This window comes from Scleropages formosus, chromosome 16 (genome assembly GCF_900964775.1).
Source record: "Scleropages formosus chromosome 16, fSclFor1.1, whole genome shotgun sequence".
In the NCBI taxonomy this organism is placed as follows: Eukaryota; Metazoa; Chordata; class Actinopteri; order Osteoglossiformes; family Osteoglossidae; genus Scleropages; species Scleropages formosus.
In genome coordinates this window covers 6,642,246-6,664,027 of record NC_041821.1, presented here as the reverse complement: position 1 = coordinate 6,664,027, position 21,782 = coordinate 6,642,246, and the positions used below count along the sequence as shown (strand labels likewise).

General features: G+C 48.9%; 2 protein-coding genes across 4 annotated transcripts; both read right to left on the bottom strand.

Moving 5' to 3' along the window:
- Positions 1-2,217: 2,217 nt before the first annotated feature.
- Positions 2,218-6,785, bottom strand: mmaa (metabolism of cobalamin associated A). The gene is made up of 6 exons (XM_018735686.2): positions 5,839-6,785; positions 5,271-5,393; positions 4,944-5,114; positions 4,747-4,832; positions 4,121-4,270; positions 2,218-3,436 (listed from the first exon to the last, which is right to left on the bottom strand). Exons 1-6 carry the CDS (start codon positions 6,200-6,202, stop codon positions 3,149-3,151), a joined length of 1,182 nt encoding a protein of 393 aa, XP_018591202.2. The 5' UTR covers positions 6,203-6,785; the 3' UTR covers positions 2,218-3,148.
- A 963-nt stretch (positions 6,786-7,748) lies between these two features.
- Positions 7,749-20,324, bottom strand: smad1 (SMAD family member 1). Of its 3 annotated transcripts, XM_029258962.1 has the most exons (8): positions 20,203-20,324; positions 19,537-19,606; positions 14,194-14,769; positions 11,904-12,167; positions 11,673-11,789; positions 9,794-10,015; positions 9,210-9,466; positions 7,749-8,965 (listed from the first exon to the last, which is right to left on the bottom strand). In XM_029258962.1, exons 3-8 carry the CDS (start codon positions 14,591-14,593, stop codon positions 8,822-8,824), a joined length of 1,404 nt encoding a protein of 467 aa, XP_029114795.1. In that variant the 5' UTR covers positions 14,594-14,769; positions 19,537-19,606; positions 20,203-20,324; the 3' UTR covers positions 7,749-8,821. The 3 variants fall into 3 exon arrangements, with proteins under 3 accessions (XP_029114795.1, XP_018591513.1, XP_018591514.1); XM_018735997.2 differs by lacking the exon at positions 19,537-19,606; XM_018735998.2 differs by lacking the exons at positions 19,537-19,606; positions 20,203-20,324 and adding an exon at positions 14,855-14,933.
- Positions 20,325-21,782: the final 1,458 nt, after the last annotated feature.

The following is a 21,782-nucleotide window of genomic DNA, read 5'->3' as shown; positions in this document are numbered from 1 at the left end:
TGGTGCCAGTAAATTGTCCTTTGTGTGTGTGTGTGTGTGTGTGTGTATGAGATTGCTCTACCATGGATTATTGTCCTGTCCAGGCCTTACCGTGCCTCACCCCCCAGTGTGCCATGTAAAGCACACTGGATACCATGGTAATACTGGACGCAGTGTGTTGTGAGCGGGTAGGGGGAGTGTGTCGGTGCTGAGCTGTCTAAGGTTCCTGAAGGGCTCACAGAAGCAGATCGGGGCCGTAGTGAGGAGCGCAGGTCTGCCCAGCCTCGATGGAGCTGTCGTTCTTGACTTTGTCCGGTCTGGACTTGCACCGTGTCGCAAAGGCATCTTCATCTCGAGCCGAGTGGAACGCAGCGGAACGCGGAAGGACTGCGAGAAACGAGATGTGTTGGCCGTCGCTTCCTTGTCGTTCGTTCCCGGCACCGGCGCGGCGTTGCGTAATCGCCATCTGCCTCTTCCACCTATTGCCGACACGGCTGGCGGTTTGCGAGGATACAGCTGCTCTCACCTGAATTTCACGGCGAACCATCATATTCACCGCTTGTTCACGTTTGGGTGTCGGTGCGTTTTTACGTGCCCTTTATCTGCAGCGGGAGTCACCCGCAGGATCTGCCCTCGTCTGTCTCCCTGTCCCCGGTCCACTGCTGCACCTCCGCCCGTTTCCCCATGCGGATGACTGACCGGTCAGTAGGAGATGCTCCTGATTGTGGGATATTGAAACCCTGCCTCTCACGCTAGGATGCTGCCTGGTAGCGCCTCCCCTACAATCCCACTGAGGTGAGCAAGTGTTATACTGCTCTGCGTGGGGGTGGGGGGGAGTCTCTTGTGCTCTGTCCAGTGTAGGTATCATTCATTTCCACTCTCTCTCTCTCAGCCCTTGTGGCACTGCTGGGGGGGCTGGAGCTCATGCCCATCTGCTATCCCACATGTGCTCCCACTCTGCCCGGTGGGGGCAAGTGGCAGGAAGAGGCAGGGCTCCCAGCATCAATGCCCCATAGCACACGGCAGACTTTAAAGTGGAGCGTGTGGTGCGATTCCCCCACAGACTGGTGTGGTAAAACCACATTAAGACCTGGTTCCTACTGTCCCTCCAGAGGCTGCGGCACAGTGCAGCGAGTCGATGGCAAAGGTGACGCTGTGGACTACGTTGCCTAAGGTTCACTTTCATTCGGAGGGTTTAAAGTGGCGCTGTTAGAAGGTTCTAGAAAGGCCTTTAAAATGCAGATGGAAAAGGACCTTGGACCTTCACTTCTGGTCTACAAAAGCTGAACTGAGAGGCGTACAGATCACAGAAAATCATTTTCATTCCCTCTTTTTCACTCTTTATTTCTTACCCATGATGCTCATGGCACCGTCAGAGCGTGCTGAGCCCTAGGCCCCTCCCTCAGAGACTATGCGTAGGAGGAGATAATGGGCAGCGGCACAAGGGCAGGTCACCGTTCTGAATAACCAGGGTGGCTGAAGCCCCCCGGCAACCCCATCGATCTCCTTTTCAAGCAGGTACACGGTCATGGCGGGAGGAGGGGGGGGGTGTAGACGCAGCGCTCCTTTTGCAGAGCACGCGGGGTTCGATCGCTGACTGCCCTCCCCCAAGTTAATGTGGTCACGAATGAAATATTTTGCGGCCCGCAAAGCATCGCTGCGGCGCTGAACAGCCTTGGACGAACCCTCCCCGAGCCTGGCTGCGCTCGGACGGGCCGGCCTTCAAAGGAACGACCTGCGCGAGCGCCCCCCCCCCGTGCGTGTCACCCGAGGAACAGCTCGCATGCCAGCTAGGTGGGCGGCGTGCGGTGGCAGCGGCACTCGCTGGGGCTCGGGCCTCTCGATATCATCGTCCAGTCATTACCTGGAATAATTATTCGCACAAATCCATTACTGCAGGTCAGTGCGGTTCGTGCCGCCACAATAAGCTCCAATTATTGCGGTGGGTCGGTGCTGCTCGCGCCGCTGGGCGGCTTCTTCGTGTGGACAGGCCAGCAAATCACGGCTGACAAACACAGCCTGCTGGCAGAGCATGAACTTCCCGCAGTGTTTATTAAAGGGCACAACCAGGGACCGCCGGGGGTCCGCGCCCAGCGCTCCGCTCGTTCCGCCGTTCTCTGTTCCATCGTCCCAGCCGCCAGTAACCATGTGTCTGGGGGGCGTCCGTTTTCAGCCCCGAGACCCCATGGCTCAGGTGGGATGATGCACCCCCCCCCCCCCCCCCCCCCCCCCCCCGCATGTATTTCTCAATCCAGACGCTGTTGGAAATGTGTTCCAGATCCACACGTCTCTGAGATCAGCAGCATGGCGGCGGTCCAAGTTCCTCGGCCGCAACGTTCCCACACCTCCAGCCCGCGCCACCGTGGTGTCTCGGCGGGGGCCCCGGGGGGCCTTGGCTGGAATGCAGAAGCTGTTACGCGTGGACCTTGTTCCAAGGCCTTTTCCTTGACTCGGCTGAAGGTTTCAGGTAATGATGAATCACTTGGAGATGTGGGACCACCGTCCATCAAAGGGACCACAGATTTATTTGTTAGAAAACAGTTGGCTACGGGGGATGCCGCTCCGCTGCCTTTTTTTTCCCCCCAGCCGAGCTCTTAATTAACCTATTTGCTGCGAGTGAACTGTTTAATTAATCACAAAACCCAAAATCACATTAAATTAGGTGAGGAAATGCTGTAATTTTTAACTGTGTCAAACTGACTGCGCTAAGCACCTCTGTGTTAATATTTTTTTTTTAGCCTACATGAATAAGTGTTCATTATTTCAATTAATCAGTGATTACTTAGTCATTTTTATCCCTTCAACAATTAAGTCAGCTAGAGCTTAAATAATTGATTAGTGTGAACTTCAAAACTAATTTTCTGCGTTTTTTTTCCCCCCCACTCAAGATTCCCAAAAGAAGAGACTGTGTGACGCAGCCCGACAGCCGCCTTGCAACAACATAAAGAGAATTAACATGACAAAAAGCAACTTTTGAGTCAAATGCACAATGCGAAGCGTGTGACTGAAAGATCAGCTCGGTCAAACCAAACGGGTTGGAGGGTCAGAGCTCAGCGGGAGAAGAGCAGCCCTGAGCGCCGACGCCGAGTGGGACGCATGTGCTGCAGCCTCTGGGTCTGCGCCCTTTCCTGGTCCAGCATCCATTTGGTGGGGGGCGGGTGCGTCACAGTCACTTAGCCGCACAGAAAGCCTTGAGCAGCAGGTCGGCCGCCAGGCCGGGGGAGAGGTCCCCGGCTGCCACACGGCACTCCAGGCCGGGTAGCGCCTCCCCCACGGCGGGGTGCTCCTGGAAGTGGTGCAGGGCCATTTCCCGGATCGCGTTCCACATCCAGGCGGTGCGCTGCGCCCTCCGCTTCGCCTGCAGGTCCCCGCTGCGCAGAGCCGCGTCGCGGAACACCTGCATCGCCGCCCAGAGCTCCGCCACGCCTTCTCCCGTCCGCGACGATACCCGCATCACCTGGGGGGACGGCCAGAGGACCGGTCATCGCACTCGATACCAGAAGCCATTCTGAGGACCGGCGTGGTAAACGTTTCCTCACACAGGGGAGTACGGCTCCAGTCCTGTGACGTATGGAGGAACGCGTGAGCCGATGCCTGGCCGACATCCGAAATACCAAGTAAGGCGACGCGCTGCCCTGTTAACCGCTCCAGCACTGCGGTTAAGAGCGGAGGCTGAGAAAATCCCGGCCCTTTCCCACGAGCGAACGAACGAACCCGGGTCTCTCTGGTCCCTCACAGCAACCGCAGCGACCGCTACACTTTGTCAAATGCAATGTGGCTTTTCTCAAGCGCTTGTTTTAGAAACGTTTCTACCATCTGGCCCGAGGTCATTACAAGCTGTTTTTACCCTCTTCTGGACACTTCACAGGGGTCACTGTGTGCAAGAGGCTCTCGCACAACCAGCAGAAGGAGAGCCAGCGAGCGAGCGAGAGAGACCCTCCATAAATAACATTTGGTCCATCTGCAAGCTGTTAACATTGTCACACTAGCCTTAAACCAAAGGATGACATTAACTGTACAAGTAGATTCTCATGAATTTTTTAAAAAGCTATTCAGATATGACCACAGTATAACATGCGATGAACTTCAAAGAGCCGTAACACTAAAGAAAAATAAAAATGGGAGCTGAATGAACTCATGCCTTTGGGTTCCACGTCTTGGACCTTCGCCGGAGCAGCTTCAAAGCGCTGGTGTACTCTGTCTGCATCCTGCGCGCCGGAACCAGCAGCTCTCCGTCTGCCTTGGTCACCACCACCATGTCCGCCCTTTCAATGATACCCCTCTTTATTCCCTAAATAAAGAAAGAAATACAGGTGATGAGTGTCGCTCAGTCCAGTGTTTGAGCAGAGCTGCTGAGGTCTAAACCACTCGTGTTCACTAATTTAACATGAAGTTATGAACAGCCTCAGTCAGTGTGTGTTTGTAAATATATTCATTCAGGTGACATGTTCCTCCTTAGAAACGTACACTCTACCTACAATTATTTACCCCTTTACAGAGCTGGGTAATTTTACTGGAGCAATCTGGGGTAAGGACCTTGCTCAAGAGTACTAAAGCAGGAGCTGAGATTAAAACTTGTGAGGCCAAAGCCAGTAGGTCTAAACAATGCACTCTTTATTACTAAACAGATCTCCAGTTTCCCAATGTTTACAAATAAAAAGCACATATTATGCTGTACTGTGATTAAATAATTACAAAGTAAGTCACCTGCCACTGAAATAAGTGGAACTCAGAGCTGGGGGTAACAGACAGGTAACAGATACTGACCTGTAGCTCGTCGCCCCCTGCTGGCGGAATGAGCAACACAAACATGTCCACCATGTCAGCCACGGCGAACTCCGACTGGCCCACACCTGACGGGAAGTGCCAGGTGGTTAAAGATCCTGTGTTCTGTTCCTCCTGAGCTCCCCTCTGTGGCGCTAAGCCTCGCTGTAAAAGTACACCGCCGTGCAACCGACGCTTACCTACGGTTTCGACTAAAACGGTGTCATAGCCGGCCCCTTCGCACAGCACTATGGCCTCGTTGGTGGTCCTGGTAACCCCACCCAGCGTGCCCGAAGTCGGGGATGGCCGAATGAAGGCATTCATGTCCCTCGAGAGCTCTGTCATGCGCGTTTTGTCACCCATCAGGGAGCCTGGAAGGGAAAGAAAGTAATAAAAATCAGTGACTCCAAGGCCGCCCCTGTGGGGTTACCAACTCGGGATGAAAAACGACCGAGGAAACACCACACACATGGGTTCGGCGCCTCCGTCACCACGCAGAAGCCTGGAGCCAGAGGAGCTAACCTCACCGCCAGTAGTGCAGGACGAGGGATCCACTGCCAGCACAGACACTTTGTGGCCACTTCCTGTCAGCATCTTCCCAAAAACCTCGATGAAGGACGACTTTCCAGCACCCGGCGGACCTGACAGACCTGTCGGAGACAAATAAAACACATTGGAGCACAACATGTGAGCGCGACACTCTATATTGTGTTTTCCTCTGCTCAGGAAAAAAAAATAACCAATTAGCTGTACAGTATACTTATTTAGGGCCTGCTCATCATCAGGTTTACATTTCCAGCTACGAAGGCCAAATGACGTGAACTTCCCTGATGTTCAGCAGAAAAGCACAAGAACCCCATGTGTCCCTTAGTTTTACCACGAAATGGGTATTTAATGACAATCGGTCTTTCTCACGGGACATAACAGGTGTATAATGCCCAATTCCATATGTTGGTAGAGAAACGGGAAGAGTGACCGTCGGCACAGGGTTCACATACCTTCGAGCAGCACCGTATATAAAATGTACACTACGGTAGCCACTCTGAATAAGTCCACGGGCTAATTAGAGACCCTGAAGCGAAACGCCCCACTGACCTATTCGGAAGGCCAGCGGTTTTCCGCCATTGAGCTCCTCCCGCTGCTTCCCGTAGGAGAGCACTTGCTGGAGCAGCACCTGGGCCAACTCCTTCTTACGGGGGTGCTGCGTCTCCACCAAAGTGATGGACTCGGCCAGACAGGCCCTCCGACCCCCGACGAGACCCCGGTAGAGCCGCGCCAGGACCCTCCTCTCGTGCTCCGTCAGCTCCTCGGCGCGCCGGTGGTGGAAGGCCGCCTCCGGGCAGCAGCTCCCGCGGGGACGGGCGGTCCGAAGGCGGTTCGCGGTCCAGCTCCTGGAGCTCGCGGTCCGAAGCGAGGGCGGCGCGCCGGATGGGCGCAGCAGGCACGCGAGGCCCATCATCGTCGTCCCCGCCGGTGCCGTGGCGGAGAAGGCGGTCTGCGGAAAACACGCGGCGCTGTCGCACGCGCCACGGCGCGAGACCGCGCGGCCCGTGACGTCACCGGGACCCCCACTGCGCGGTCAACTCTGAGGTGACATCACTTCGAGGACAGTGCTGTCATTTGTACCTTCAGTTCACCCAGACACCCAACGCCGTGACTGACGGGGCACCACCAGGCTTATCATGTAACGTTTATTAAACGGTTTAACGCTTGCTTACACACACTTAAGAGAACACAAAAGCAGTGAAAAGGTAAGGTGCAGGACTGCGCGTCACTCACTCCGCGTGCACAGTCTGACTGAGTGACTGACTGACTGGTGTGGAGCACGAGAACGAACTGCAGTGCTACTAGCTATCCGGTACAAACGTGTCACAGGTAACGTTACCGCGTTTCCTACTGGCACGTCACGGTATGAATCCAAGTCATCACCTGTATCAATCTGTCATTTTCTTCGCGCTTCTGCTGCGCCGTTTCTATTGAAAAAGCACAAAACGAAACCGCACAGCAGGCAGCAAGCAAGCTTGAACTCTCGCCTACGAGCTTTGGCACTTCACGCCAGACTTCCGGTGACGTCATCAACGCTTCGCTCTTCCACAGCCGTGCGCGGACGTTCGCTAAGCAAGGTCTCCCGCTTCACTTCCTGCTTCCGGAAACATCGCGATCCCTTTTCCGGTTTAAATCCGGCAGTGTGGAACGCTGCCGTTTCGGTGTTTGTGGGTCGCGTTGTTTCAGTTTGTTGGTATGTAAACAGACACCTTTTGTCCGCATTTAATATGCATTTCATGTGATCATTAGTACGCATTTAGTACACGTCACCGTGCGTGTTCAGTTTTTAATGCACACTACTAACTTAGAACTAGAACAACACTGACTGACTAAAAATTTCTATAATCAAACTATGTCATTGTAGCTATAGGTGTACAGTTGATTTATTGTGTCGCTTAACTAACGTGCATAGCCGTGATTTTAGGGCCGTTAATCCAACCTTCTCACTGATGAGACGAGAGGACGGTGGCATCGCCGAAACCACTAGGTGGCGCTCCCGCACCCGCACCAAACGTTTACTGTCTATTCCTCCTGGACAGCCAATGTCAGCATCAGAGCCTCCTTTACACTCAAGAGTCTTCAAAAGTAATTGTATTTTTTGCTTTATACTTGTAATATTTTATAATCAAAATGTAGAATAGTGGTGTCTGTTCAGACTTTTGAGGAATGAAACTGGAAAATAACGCTCTGGAAAGCTTCTAATTGTGGGTGCTGTGATGAAAGGCACAGTTTCATCTTTAAAGCATTAAACTACTTATAAGCATTTCAGTATAATAAAAATATGCAACAATTGGTAGTCAAACAATTTTATTGAGAGTTACAGTAGAGACTTGATATTCATTGAATAAAACTGCTTTATGGGGAATACTACTCAGCAAAAACAGCAAGTTAAAGAAATAAACATGGGAAGGCTATCATTTGAAAAGTGCAGGTACAACAAACAAAACATTTTAAAAATAAAAATGTAGAAAATGTCTGGATAGCTCATGGGTTTTTCTAAGCATAAAACATTTAAAGTAAGAAATTTAATTTTTGGATTCAATATAAAAAAAAATATTTATACGGCCAACACTTGCTTAGCCTACTCAGCAATAAAACAGCATTCTTTCCGCTACCTAAAAGGACAAAACGGTGAGAACCGTATTTTAGCTTTACAGGCGTGTACGGGTCGCGCCGAGTCAGTGAACCCGGGAGAAGCTGCAGGGTGAAATGCAGAGACAATCGTGATCTGTACCGCGTGCAGCCAGGGCTGAACTTGAACAGAGCTGTGCTCCTCTTTGCCGCACCGTGTTGTCCACCGTCCCTGTGAAACCCTGCCACGCTGCTCTAACCCAACTATACATACAAGGAGACTACAGATTGAGAACGTGTGAAACACTCATTTCGGTTCAAAGGAACACCACTGTAACACGAGCAGGCCACCATTCAGCACTACTATTGTCCAGCGCTGGTGAGACCAGCCCCTCACATACACTTTCCTCATATTGACTCCTCCCACAGCAGGTTCAGTAGGGCAAATAAACCAGAATTCTGAATAGAGTCTGTATTTCCAATCTGTGCAAAATTTTCCCCCAACACTAATGAATTAGTGGCCTACAGACATTTGTGACTGACATCAGTATCTCAACAGAGCAATGAGATAATAGTAAAAATTCCAGTAAAACAACCTTTCTTCACTTCTTTATGCCTTTTTTTTTTTTTTACCTTGACGCCTGCTCTGTAAAGATGTCTTTGTAAAAACTGAAGGAAGGTGGCAGGCTTCCGAAGGAAAAGTACTGTCACGTAAACTCATAAGAGAGGATGAAAACTACTGACCGAGGAGAGATACCTGCGATGAGTATGATGGTATGATTATTATAGTTGGTCACAAAGATCAAGTATGTTCCAGATGCCCACACAGTTACCCTGCCATTCTGCAGTGTGCCTGATTCAGACAGCCTTCAAGTAAAATACAAACCCCCACCCAGCATCAGCTGAAGCCCATTACTGGTTTTCACCCGAGAGTCTGAGACAGGCACAGAAGCAGTTCTGCCTAAGATACAGAAGAGACTGGGTTCTGAGGAGAACCCATCTGAGTGAGGACTTTGTCCAGCCATTGCAGGGGGCCATGCAGGTGGATCTCAATCCAGCAGGGGGTGCTTGTCACATCCTGTCGATGGTATTCGGCCCCCCATCCCTGGCACACAACAACAAATCAACCACACTGTTAGCAACTTACCACTGAATTTGCATACGTACATATACACACACACACACACACACACACACACACACACACACACACAGATATTTACAGTAGCACACTGTATACCTCTGTGATTCAACCTTTACAATAACAGCTCGGAAATATGCATTGTTTGCAATATTCCGGTAGGCGATTTTAATTTATTTCCATTTGCATCTGCCTCTTGTGTGAGTACCTTGACAAAGCTCATACGGATGGTGCACATTTTGGTGAGCTCATAGACAGCCTCAAAGCCATGGTTGACGGACTGAGCGAGGAGCTCTGCGAACTCTTGGTTGTTGAAGATCTTGAGGCTGCATCCGCTGGGGATCTTGCAGACGGTGGTGGGGTGGAAGCCGTGGTGGTAGTTGCAGTTGCGGCTCTGGACGAAGATGCTGCTGTCACTCAGGCACTCTGCGTACACCTCGCCACCCACATAGTACAAGTGGACTCCTGTGGATGGGTGAAGGACTGCTACAGGTCACTACTGGACACTGGAAATGGAAACCCAAGCCAGGCTGAACATGTATGTGTTTAAGCACCTTTCACTGAATTTTAACCTCTAACATTTCTTTTAAGAACAGTGTTTTGGTTGTTTTCTAGTTTTGTTCATTTCATCCAAACATCCATTTATATATTTCTGCATCTGGATATTTTACTAAAGCATGTCAGCTTAATCACCTTCCTCAGCAGTACAACAGCAGAATCCTTCTTGGCATTTCAGCTTCCTACCTTTGTGTTCTTAACCGCAACGCTACTTTCTACAGAGCCCAAACCCACCTTTTCCGATGTGCCTCCTGGTGTTCTCAATGGTTGAGTTGCGGTTCACGTTGGACAGCAGGCCGAGGCAGAAGCGGTTACGGTTGTTGGAAGGATCAGTGAAGCCGTCGACCAGCACACTGGTGGAGGACGCCTGGAAAGCCTCTCCCACACGGTTGTTGAGCTCATAGTAGACGATGGAGCACCAGTGTTTGGGCTCCTCATAGGCCACTGGCTGCACATCTGCACAAGAAACACACATTTATTACCAAACTCAAAAGTAAGCTAAATGTAGTGTAACCCCTTCACACTAAAATGCTTCAATATTTTTTCCTTAACACTTTGCTTCTGACATGTTCAACTTTGGCATACTATGGTAAATTCTGTCACTCAATAACGCAGCCTGTGTCACTTTAAAGAGCGCAATCGTTTTGTCTTCTCGTATGTAGTTGGCCTTCAGCATAACTTTATCAGAAAAAAACACATTCTGTGAAAGTACATACATTTTGTATGTGGATGTACAAGAGAGGTGGTGGTCTGCGGTATTTATAGAGTGAACCGTAGGCCATGAAGGCCGTTGCGCTGCCCTTTGTTATCTGAGCGAGGCTATGCCAGCTGGCTGCCCGTGGGAATAAATTGTGTTTATCTTGTGCATATTTCTCCCCAACTTCCTTTGCAGTGTGGCAGAGCGGGCAGGTGTGTTTTGTCTACGCGTTCCCAGAATCCTCTGACAATGGAAACCACGACATTACACAGGATGCAGCTTGTGGCGTCTTAACTGCCAACGCTACCTCCAGCAAATATGTCAGCACTGGGCCCCAGTTCCTCTCCACCTCAGGGCCACAGCATTGTTATCCCCTTTTAGTGGATGTGTAACAATAAATAACGGGGCTTTGCAGAATAATGGCAAAAACAAATACTGTTTCATACACATCCACACTGTTTTCATTTCCGCTGCAGGGAGGGATTCAAAACATCGCCCAGCACAATGTAAAATAAATTACACAAGCAATGCAGCTAGATCGCTGTATGCAATGTGTGAAGGAGCTGTGGCTGTGTTAACGCACAGTGGGGATGATATTTGGATGGAGATAAAGGTATACAAGATGGCAACTGAACTAGCTCTGATTCTCAGCACCCCACCTCAAGCAGAGACTGTAAAATGAGTACATTTTCACTACATAAAAACTGAATGTAATTAGTGTGTCCCATCATTACAAGCCTTCTGTAATTACCACCGGCAGCGATGACATCAACAAGGGGTTTTTAAGAGCGCTCGTTAAAAAAAAAAAAGCTACTGGGAAACTGGTGGTAATTTACGGAGTGTTTCTGCTATCCTGTGTTCTCTGTGGATTCTCACACACACTACATTTTGAATATCATTATTTGCATATTTATTCTTTTGCCCTTTGTTCAATTTTCTGAAACTATTATGAAAACTATATTGAAATAAAATTGTTCAATAAATATTATGATATATTTGAAAAAACTATACACAGCCACTCATGTAATGTATACTGGTTTATATGGTGATATGTGACAAATTGACCATACTCCAAATCACGTGTCTACATCTGGATCTTTCCTTCTGCTGGTGTAAGGTGCTTTTCTATTATTTCCTGAGATGTATGTCATTTCGGAGAAAAGCGTCTATTAAATTCTTTCTGTTGATGTTATGCACTTGTGTTTTTCTGCAAGATATGTGTCTCTTTCGAGAAAAGCATCTGCTAAAAAAATAAATATAATGTAAATTAATACATGTAAACGTATATGGGTCAGTATTTCTTTGGGGTCCCTCTTGAACAAGCTTGAGGAGCATGGACAAGGTTGTTTCAAGTCAAAAGGTGATGTCTTAGGGCTAGGAGGTTCAGACACAACCTGAGCCTGTTTCCATGGTTACCTGGCCTGTTGTTGATATCCAGCGTCAGAGACGGGGGCATCATGTTAGTTTCCATGGGCTGGGGGCAGTCCTGAGTCACCGGATCCTCCGGGGGCATGTATGCAGGCGGGGGTGTTTCTGTGGGGAGTTTTATATAAATCTATTAAAGAGACTCCTACCATCCAGGCCAACCGTTTTTTTTTTTTTTTCCCCCCTTCAGACTGTCCCCCACACACTCCTTCATTCTCTCACCTGGCAGCTGAAAGGGGCTTCCTGGATCGGAGCTGGAGGGTGACCCGGGAAAGGTAGTGCTGCTACCGCTGCCAGGAGAGCTGGGGTAGCTGTTGCTGGGTGACTGGGGGAAATGCAGGGTAGCAGCTTGGGGGAAGGAGTCTGGGAAGGTGGCATTGTGGGGCATGTGGGGTTCAGGCTGGTGCAGGGGGCTGCGAAACCGTGGGAGCATACTGTGCTTGGCATTGAACTCACTGTTTCTGGGCACCAGTACCGGTGGCAACACTGTGGTGGCAGAAAGAGAAACAAAGTCAGAGTTAGAACAGGCAGAGGAAGACAGGCCTAGGGCAAACATAGCTTAACTCTGGGTTCAGTTTGATCATTCCGCCCGGTCACACTCACATTTCAAGTCTGCAGACACGTGCCCCAACCACAGAGGCCAGGACTGGGTGACCTGGGGCTGTGTCAGTAAGACTGCCTTCTGTGTCCAGCTGCCTCAAGGCCAGGAATGCTCGACCGTTTCATTGACGAACCATACCGATGAGTTTTTATTAGAAAACAAGAGCTCTCATAACTTAAAAAATAGATGTTTTGCTGACTACAGCTTGCTATACATTTTTGGAATGACAGCTCCCAGTCTGTTATTTCAGAGCATTGGGCCCCTGTGTCAGATATTCGGCACTAAAACAACATCCCTGACGTGAGCTCTCCTGAGGAATTTATAACTCATGTAATCGCTTGATGCTAAGTACAACCAGATCTATTCAGGAAAAACCACAGTGACAAGAAAGATTCTTTCTTAAAGCACAGCCAATGACAAACGTCACCTCAGTAAAAATGGGCAGCACCAGGTCAGCAACAGGCAATGCAAACTATTCTTCATTTTTCAGATACACACTTATGCGCTCTGTACCGTGCCTCCATTTGACTTTTTACTCAAAGGACTTTACAGCTGCACCACACCTAAGAAGGCCTGAAGACTTAAGCTAGTCCTTACTTCCCACCTCCTTATTTCTATTCCGTGTTTACTGAAATGATTCTGTAAAAGCTTGACTGAGAGCTCGACCGAAAGGGTGTGTTTGGGTGACCGACTGCTGACACCCATCCCGTAGGACACAGAGGGCCATCGCCCACTGAACCACCAAGGTCAGCAGGAAGGCGTGGACCGATCGCTGGCCCCACCTCCTCGGCCCCCTGCCCCTCCGGACTACACCAAAACAAAGCCGGAGGCGCACAGCCACAGCTTCCTCCCATTGTGCCAGGCCACCAGCTTCCCACCGCGCTTCTTCCTCACAGTATCCGAGCGGGCGGGGCCACACAGTGCTCCTTCTCTTTGATTGGAATTTCCTGCTCTCCCCTCCTGGACCCCAACCCCTGCAGCACCACCATCCTATGGACAGCTGTTTCTGTCTCATCAGCTGACCCTCATCTTCTGCTTAGCAGACAGAAAAAGAGTAGTTTGATGCCCACTGTCCCCCTCACAGAGAAAAGCAGTATCAGCATTTTACATACAAAGCAAAAATTTCATGGCTGTATCAATAAAGACAATGCAGCCCACACGCAAAAAAAAAACTGTCATGAATCTGCATGTCTTTTGTTAAGCATCTGGAATCAGACACACACTTGGCTGACAGAAGGAAAATATGAAAGGCACAGAGAGAAAAAAAACAGAAGTGAGGTGAACATCTGCAGAACTCATGGGAAGAGGAAATCCATCAGGAGGACACTGATAAACATATGGTCTGATGACTGAGGTTTCCAAAAGGGCTACGCTGCTATTTTTTACAGCAGGTTTGAGAATCACGAAGTATGAAGGAACACGGTGCTCTTTTTCCAGACTTTTCTGTTGTACTCAAGAACAATACCACAGATTGGCATGCACTGCATCCCCCCCCCCCCCCCCCCACTTTCAACTGCACATCTAGTGCACAGTCACAGTGGTCTTGAGCCTATCCTGGAGGCAGAAAGTGTGAGGCAGGGTACACCCCAGAAGGGATGCAAGTCCAATGCAGGATAATCACACACACCCCCATTCACTCACACATGTACACACTATGGGCAATTTTGACTTTATTAATTTTCTATAACTTTTCTTGTATGAAACACTAAGGAGGTTCTTAAACTGGTCAGGAAAGAATATTCAAAAGCTTATTCAGGGCAACCGGCTATATTATTGATATTACTAAAAACTTGTCAAATTCTTACAATGACATAATACACCTACTTGAAATTACCTTCACCCAGAAATGTTCTGTCCGATATGTGCGAAGGACAGAGCGTGACTGATCGGCTGAGTGCCGTGGCTGCTCACCTGGGCTGTCTACCCTCTTGTAGTGATAGGGGTTGATGCAGACATCCTTCTGTTTGGATCCGAAGGGGAATTCGCAGCAGTCCAGGGCCTTGAGTTCATGGTGGGACTGCAGGTCAGGCCACCTCCACACCCGGCAATAGATGACATGGGGAAGTCCCTTGCGGTGGGACACCTGGAGTCGACCATCCAGAGAGCGCGGGATCGTTACGCAGTTGCTGGGCTGCCCAGGGCAGCTGAGTGCCCGTTCCAGCTCCTCCATGGCACCCTTTTTCTTCTTCAGCTTCTTTACGAGGGCATCAACTGCTTTCTCAGCCCACTTCTCCTCCTCGTCTCCCTGCTTCCAGCCCAGCAGCCTCTTCACTGCTGGGCTGGTGAAGGAGAACAGGCTGGTCACATTCATGACAGCCCACTGTCTGCACCCCCAATCACTGCCCCAGAGTTGCTCAGCGGAGAAACTGCAAGCCAGCCTCCTCTAAAGCGGAGTCTCCTCTGTCCTCCCAGATGGAAGAAGACACTCGGGTACGTCTGTAATTGTCCTTAAACTTCGAGGCAGGTCACAGTATCCACTCAGCACACCTGAAAGAGAGGCATGGTTGTGAGACATGACAAGCAAAGCATTATGCAGTACTCTTATTTTATTTATGTTACTAAAAACACAAACAGGCAACTCTTGAAAACTCCCAGCTGTCTGGTTCAGAAGTGACGACCCTGAGTAACAGACCAGCCATCCCACACAGGCTGAAGCTCAGCCCAGGGAACAAATGTTAAAGTTGGCAGAACATCCTGGACTCAACGGGTGATGATGTCATTTTATTATTGTTTCTCAGAATCACTGGCTCTTTGGTGACAATGGGCACCTCATGCGCCATCCACCTGATTTGCAACCGTTATCTACCGCTACCCTCTTTGCATCCCTCTGAACTTTGCATTTCAGGGAGAGTTCAACAGAACCTCTGAAAAATTTCAGAAGGACCTTTCACCACTGTGGTTCTTTTGGGTGTAAAAAAAAAAAAAAAAAAAATCTTCTGCATAATTTCTATGAGAAAGCCATGTCATTCTGAAGGCTGTATCTAGTTATCTGGTGATTTTTTTCAAGCACTCATTTCTATAAGCCACAGCATTCTACAACACAAAGCGGTAAAACTCGTATACTAGATCCGGGGGCCGCCATGTCCACTATCTCACATCCACAACCATGAAGTGGAACAACAGGAGTCCATTTAATCAAAAAACAAACTGATATCATCTTTAGCTACACGCCTCCCCACATGCAGGTTCTTTCACACACTGGACAAAAAAAAAAAAAAAAAAAAAAATTAATAAATAATCACAAGCTTGTCTTTTTTTAAGCCTGTGAGTCACCGAGAAGCATCTTTGACAGTAAACTCAGTGGTGGATTAAATTTCCTCTTACGAGAAACAAACATCATCAAGCTTGGTTCTTCCACAGGGGCACTGCTGGCTCTCACACACACTGCACATTATTTTTAGGTTGATACATGAAGGTAGCAATTTTTAAAGATGTTACGAGAGGAAGCAGAGCACAAGGCACCGCTAATAGATACCGGGGCCTTCCCTGAAAACAGGTGCTGTTTACAATAACTTGAAGGGGTTACACAGGTGGGGACTGATAGGAAAGCTGAAAGTTCCTCCTATATTTAGCCCCTGTACTCCATTCCCACTTTGATGACAAATTTAAAGGGAACACATCTTTTTTTGTCATCGGGGGATGTTCAAATCATTGGACAGCAATAAAGGAAACATCTTTGAGGGTGGACATCCTCTACGCAGCCACTGTATGCTTCCACACCACTGGTCAATTGTTTTCCCACCTGTGTAGGGATAAGAACAACGGACTCGTCTCCTTCTCCATGGCCAAATGACATTACTTCCTTGCCCCAAGTGCAGCACAGGAAAAATCAGTTGTGCTGGGAGTGCCTGACCGCTTGTTCCCGCAGGAGCAGTGCATCTACAGAGGACTTAACCTTGCTCTTACACCTCAGACACACAGACATCCATGGGGGGGGGAGAGGAGGTTGAAAGAGCACAGAGGAGTAAAATGAGGTCACTGTGTTCTAACCAGCCACCCCTACTGATGGGAATCTATATTTCCTGAGAGGTTACAGTTCTTGGGTTTGTGTCCTAGTCTATATACATGTCTATACAGCTGAGAGGAAATGTACTCTGTTGATAAAGTCACCAATAAAGAATACATGAGCATTCTGTCATTGTAACAATGGAGCGATGCTAATTTTGGAAATATTGAAAATTAAGTCACACCATGCCAACATTCCAATTAAATTCAAAAATTCACCTCTTTGGACCTCAACTGAAATGGAAGAAAATACCAGTCAGCAGCCAACTGGGCCTCCAGTGTCCGAAAGCATGCACACAGAAAGCGTGCTGGAGGTGGACCAGACTGCGAGAGGCACCGTGAGACCCTTGTCAATGTGAGTGCGCGCAAACGCCGCTCACTACCGGATCTGCTCGCCATCCAGTGCACGCAAACACTCTGCTTTGATGAGCACTGACAGCCTGCAAGCTCGATGCCAGCTGCAAAGGGGGGGAAAAAAAAAAAAAAACAATCAGATCTCCAGCCGTTGCACATGGAATGGGAGTACAAATTCCCACATGTGGTTCACACCACTGTCGCATCTCCAGGCCTCTGCACCATATGCTCCTTAGATCTAAGTCATCTTACATAAGTGATAGAGATGTGGTTCTATTGACTTTCAAGACAATGCTAGTTTGGGGCTGTCAGTGACTCAGACAAAATAAACGGCGCCATGCCTCCCCCGCATCCCCTCATGTGGAGCAGGACAGGCATCAACATGGCACTCAGTTCCCTGAGAGCAGAGACCCGCTCACCCTCACATGTCACCTGAGCGCAACTGGGAGTTCAGCACATGATCTGCACTGAGCTGAAACAAACAAGCCACCAATGTGCAGTACTCTTCTGTGTCTACCTTTGAGATACGCCATACACCAGCAGCAGGCTTGTGCAAACAAGCATGGGCGGAGAGATCGAAGAGGGCTGGAACCCCGATCACCTTTCTTTTGATCCCAGTCGCAGTGACACAACCTGTTTTCACAGATTACAGACACTTGACACCTGGTCACCACTGCACATTAAATACAGCTTGACAGGGTTCAGCGGGCAACCAGTATTGACTGGCTGCTTGATATTCCAAAGTTAAAATTACACTTTCAAAGATCTTTGGTAAAAGAAATTGATTAGATTCCAAGAGAATTACCAAATACATTCTACGATATGGCCTTTTGAGTTAATGTTAATCTACAGTTGACTAGAAAAATCACATAGTAACCAAACCAAACAAAAACCACACACAAAAAAAGGCCATCAAAACACGTGATCCAGAATTACCCAAGAGTGGACTGGATTCAGAAAGATGGACCACATTAATGTAATAAGGAGAACACGACCCAACAGAACGTTTCTCCCTAAAGTGAGCCAGGGAGGGGGTGTTCTCCTTCTGTTGGGGGCCACAATAACCGGTCTGTGATATCCAGACCCTGTGGTGTACATGAGCCACGCCCAAATGAAACGGGTTAATGGTCCACGATCACTCGCTTCCCTGCGAGCCGATCCCCCCGCGGCAGGCCCCGTCGTATCATTTTGCGCTGCTCCAGCGCCGTTAATCAATTTAGGGCTCCTGTAGGATGTGGAGGAGGTAACAATGCTTTCTGCGCAATCCCCTCGGGGCACTCGGCATTATAAAGAACGTACATTATTTATCAAGGCCTCGGATGGGCAGCTTCCATTAGCCTCCACTCAGAGGAGCCCTGCTCCTTGTAAAAGGAGGAGAGGCCGTGATACTGTTGAAAACACAGGGCTGCCCTGTGTTGCACTGCTGCTGCAAACATGAAGCGGCTCGAGTGCCAAGCGAAGCACCATCCCAGTACAAACAATAGCTACTGGCAACGGCCGGCCATGCCCCCTGGCCATCCAGCCAAGACCAATTTAGGGACTTCTCGGCGAATTCGCGCACCATGATGCATCGGCTGATGGCTGCGCCTTATCTAAAAATGGGAAAAGTTGCACGCGCCTCTGCCCCTGACCAGAATAGCGCTGAAACTGTAGCATAGGCCACAGACACACAGTATTTCCAGTGTCATTGTTGGAGGAGAGACAGAAATAAACACAGATAGGCATGCGTTTATACCCTCAGACAGGGAATCCGCATCAAACCGGAGGGTGGATGAGCCCTCGGTCACTCGTTGTGCTGAACTGCCACTGCAGCCGACTCTCAGCTCCCAGTTTCTTTTAAGTGACAGAAGTGGGGAGGACTGGGGGTCACCGATGGGTTCCACAGGGCCGCCTTCCGCAGGATACACCGCGGCCTCGGTACAGAACCGAGGCAAACGCTGACTGGACCACCAACCCGGGACCAGCAAATTCAGAAAAACAAACAAACAACAAAAAAGAAAAACACACACGCCAGTGCCTATTTTCCACTACAAACCAAGATTTTGCTCATCCTTCACAAGTTCTTTACTTGGAAAAAGTACCTTTTCTGAGTATCTGATTAACATGTATTAATATAGAAAGGCCAACATCTTAGGTTTCCACAAAACATCGAAATACTGTGTTTTTTATGTTGTAAAGTAAGTACAGACCTGTCTTGGTAATATTTACAATCTCAGAAAAAGGCATCGAAACATCTGTCAGCACATTCTCACTGCAAGTATCACTATGAAAAAAATCTGTTTATTCATGCTAGAAGCAGCAGCAAAAGACAATCATTATGGTTCATGCTTCTAGTACGTTTGTACAGAAATTCACTACTCAGAGGGAATAAATAAGGTTGCTATATACTATATAAATAAACCCGTGTTCTTTCGGCGTGTAGAATATATAGAATAACTAATGCTCCGTGCACAGATCAATAAAATCTGGCGATCCTCTACTGAATGCCAACAATAATCATGATACAGTTTGAGCAAAAAGGACAACAAAACATTTATGAGATTTGTAAAGAAAAGGGCGGAGAGGAAAAAAAAAAGTATGAAATCCACCACAAGGCAAGGACGAACTCCTGTCCTTTGAGTAATCTAATATGCCGTCCTCGGTGGTATCAGGAGATCTGTCCCTCGCTACTGTGGATCCGCGAGCCGCTATATCCCTGAAGCCACGAAGAAGTACTGCACAAAGACCCGAGCTGGCTGGGTGTGCAGTACACATGTGCTACCTGTGACTCGCCCAGACCTGGTCCAACAGCAGCAGCACTCAAGTTCACACGGATCCTACAACGGACCCATTTCGACCGAGCTCATCTTAACATCCCAGCTGAACACGGACGGGTCTGCTCAGTCATCCACACACCTCAGTGACAGATGTGCAGACCTCACGGTTCCAGTTATTGAAAGGCAGACCTCCGCTGGGGCGCAACAACCTGTCAGGTGTTGGAGGCACAAACAACAAGTATTAGCCACAGTCAGTGGAGTTAACTCGAAAATTGGAGGGCACGATCCCCCACCCCCACTGCAATACTGTGTAATGCTCACAATGGCTCACTGCACATCATTTAACACGTAATGAATGTGTAACACACAGGTCACCATGTTACTGCCATGTAACACTAGACTACATTCTGCAGGCACACGACACAGACACAAAGACCAAACACAAAATAACAAGAATTTCTTGAAGAAACTCAACCGTCTCACCTACGCGAAGTGTTGTTGTCTCGAGCACAATTAATTAAGTCACAAAACCATCCTTGCAAGCACGTAAAGTTTACACAACAACAATTATGAAGTGAAAATTATGTGGACTGTGAGAACTGAGGTGGAGTCGGTCGGTACCGTACAGTGAGTACTTAGACTAAGTAAGAGGCACTGACTGTAACAGTGCGAACAAACACACAGCAGCGCCGAAGACCCGCCTGCCGAAAAGTCACACGAAAGCAAAAAGTTTAAAACAGGGAGGGTAACAGGGCTGGGAAACTCGAACGAAGTGTAGAAAGCTGCGGCTTCGAGTCCGACTCACTGCGGCTGTTCAAGCAGACAAGTCCGAGCTTCCCCCCCCCTCAGCCGCGGGAAGCGCACTTGGCCGCGCGAGCTCCCGCTGCCTCTGCCGCCGCAGCTCGCGCCCGCTTTGGTGTCCGCCGCCTGGCGTCAGCTAGTCGCGAGCCGCCGCACCCTGCGCGCGCCTCCTGCGTATCACGCCGCGGAGCCGCGCGAGAGCGACAGAAAGTGAGAGAGAGAGATTGAGGGACAGTTTCTTTTCTATCTATCTATCTATCTATCTATCTATCTATCTATCTATCTATTTTTTATTTTTCATAACGAAATGTTCTTCAAAAAATGGTTCTCCCAATGCTTTACCAGTAGAAGTGTATTAGAAGTGTATACAATTTGTCGTGCCAATAAAGCGCACTACATTGAAATTGCATGAAATTGCAATTGGGGGGGGATCGGGACGTCGGACGCGTCCAGCGCGAGATGCGCGGTGGAGCGGATTATGTAAGAATGCAAGAATGTCAAATTGCGGTGTTTTGCAGGCGGTCGGTGCTCTGCTGCCTCACATAACGCAAGTTCATCCTACAAAATCTTTTCTGTGTAACAAACTAATGTCACGCCTTGGTACAACAGTAGGACTCGTCCTGCCATGCAGTTACAGTAACTGTGCTGAAGAGGGAAGGAGAGCCGGTCACAAGCGCACTGTGCAGTGCTGTTCACTATGGGGGAACCTGAAGAGCATGTCTTTGGAGTGTGGGAGGGAACCAGAGCACCCAGAGAAACCCCCACAGACACGGGGAGAACATGCAAACTCCACACAGACTGAGTGGGGTTCGAACCCACGTCCTCTCGCACCACCCAGGCGCTGCGAGACGATTCCTCGCTTCAATAGAATAGAAACGCTCTCCTGATGGAGACTACACACACACACACACACACACACACACACACACACTTTCAGAACCGCTTGTCCCATACGGGGTCACGGGGAACCGGAGCCTAACCCGGCAACTCAGGGCGTAAGGCTGGAGGGGGAGGGGACACACCCAAGACGGGACGCCAGTCCGCCGCAAGGCACCCCAAGCGGGACTCGAACCGCAGACCCACCGGAGAGCAGGACTACGGTCCAACCCACTGCGCCACCGCGCCCCCTCTGATGGAGACTATATTCTATTAAGTTTATTTAGAACGTATGGTCTTCTTCCATAAAGTACTGAAAATCATTAGTAATTTCACCCATAAAATGCCCCTCATGAATGTACGTACGTTAATACCTTTTTTTGAGTGACTTGTTTATTTTAGTGTTTATTAAAATGTTATTTCTGAGTAATGAATCAACTCGCAGCAGTTTGAAAAGTGAGAATATCTGAAAACCGCAGTTTGAGCCGCTCTGGTTGCTCGTTGAATGTCACAATGAATACCGGCAATTAATCTGAAGTGATTCGTGAATATTTCACAACAATACTTGTGTGGGAAGTGTAGGTCAGGGGAAGTCAATAAAAGGAATGAAAAACTTGTCACAAATTTGAGGCAGAACAAATAATTTACACTTTTGTAATTATTTGAAAGATAATAAGGGCTCTCCCCTGCCTGCGTGTTTCCCCTGTC

Coding starts and splice junctions, on each gene's coding strand:
- mmaa (XM_018735686.2), bottom strand. CDS start 6,202: ATGATGGGCCTCGCGTGCCTGCTGCGCCCATCCGGCGCGCCGCCCTCG. Junction 4,833..4,943: donor CGTTTTAGTCGAAACCGTAG/GTAAGCGTCGGT, acceptor ACTTCCCGTCAG/GTGTGGGCCAGTCGGAGTTC. Junction 4,271..4,746: donor CAGGGGGCGACGAGCTACAG/GTCAGTATCTGT, acceptor TTCTTTATTTAG/GGAATAAAGAGGGGTATCAT.
- smad1 (XM_029258962.1), bottom strand. CDS start 14,593: ATGAATGTGACCAGCCTGTTCTCCTTCACCAGCCCAGCAGTGAAGAGG. Junction 12,168..14,193: donor CAAGAGGGTAGACAGCCCAG/GTGAGCAGCCAC, acceptor CTGCCACCACAG/TGTTGCCACCGGTACTGGTG. Junction 8,966..9,209: donor TCCGTATGAGCTTTGTCAAG/GTACTCACACAA, acceptor GTTGTGTGCCAG/GGATGGGGGGCCGAATACCA.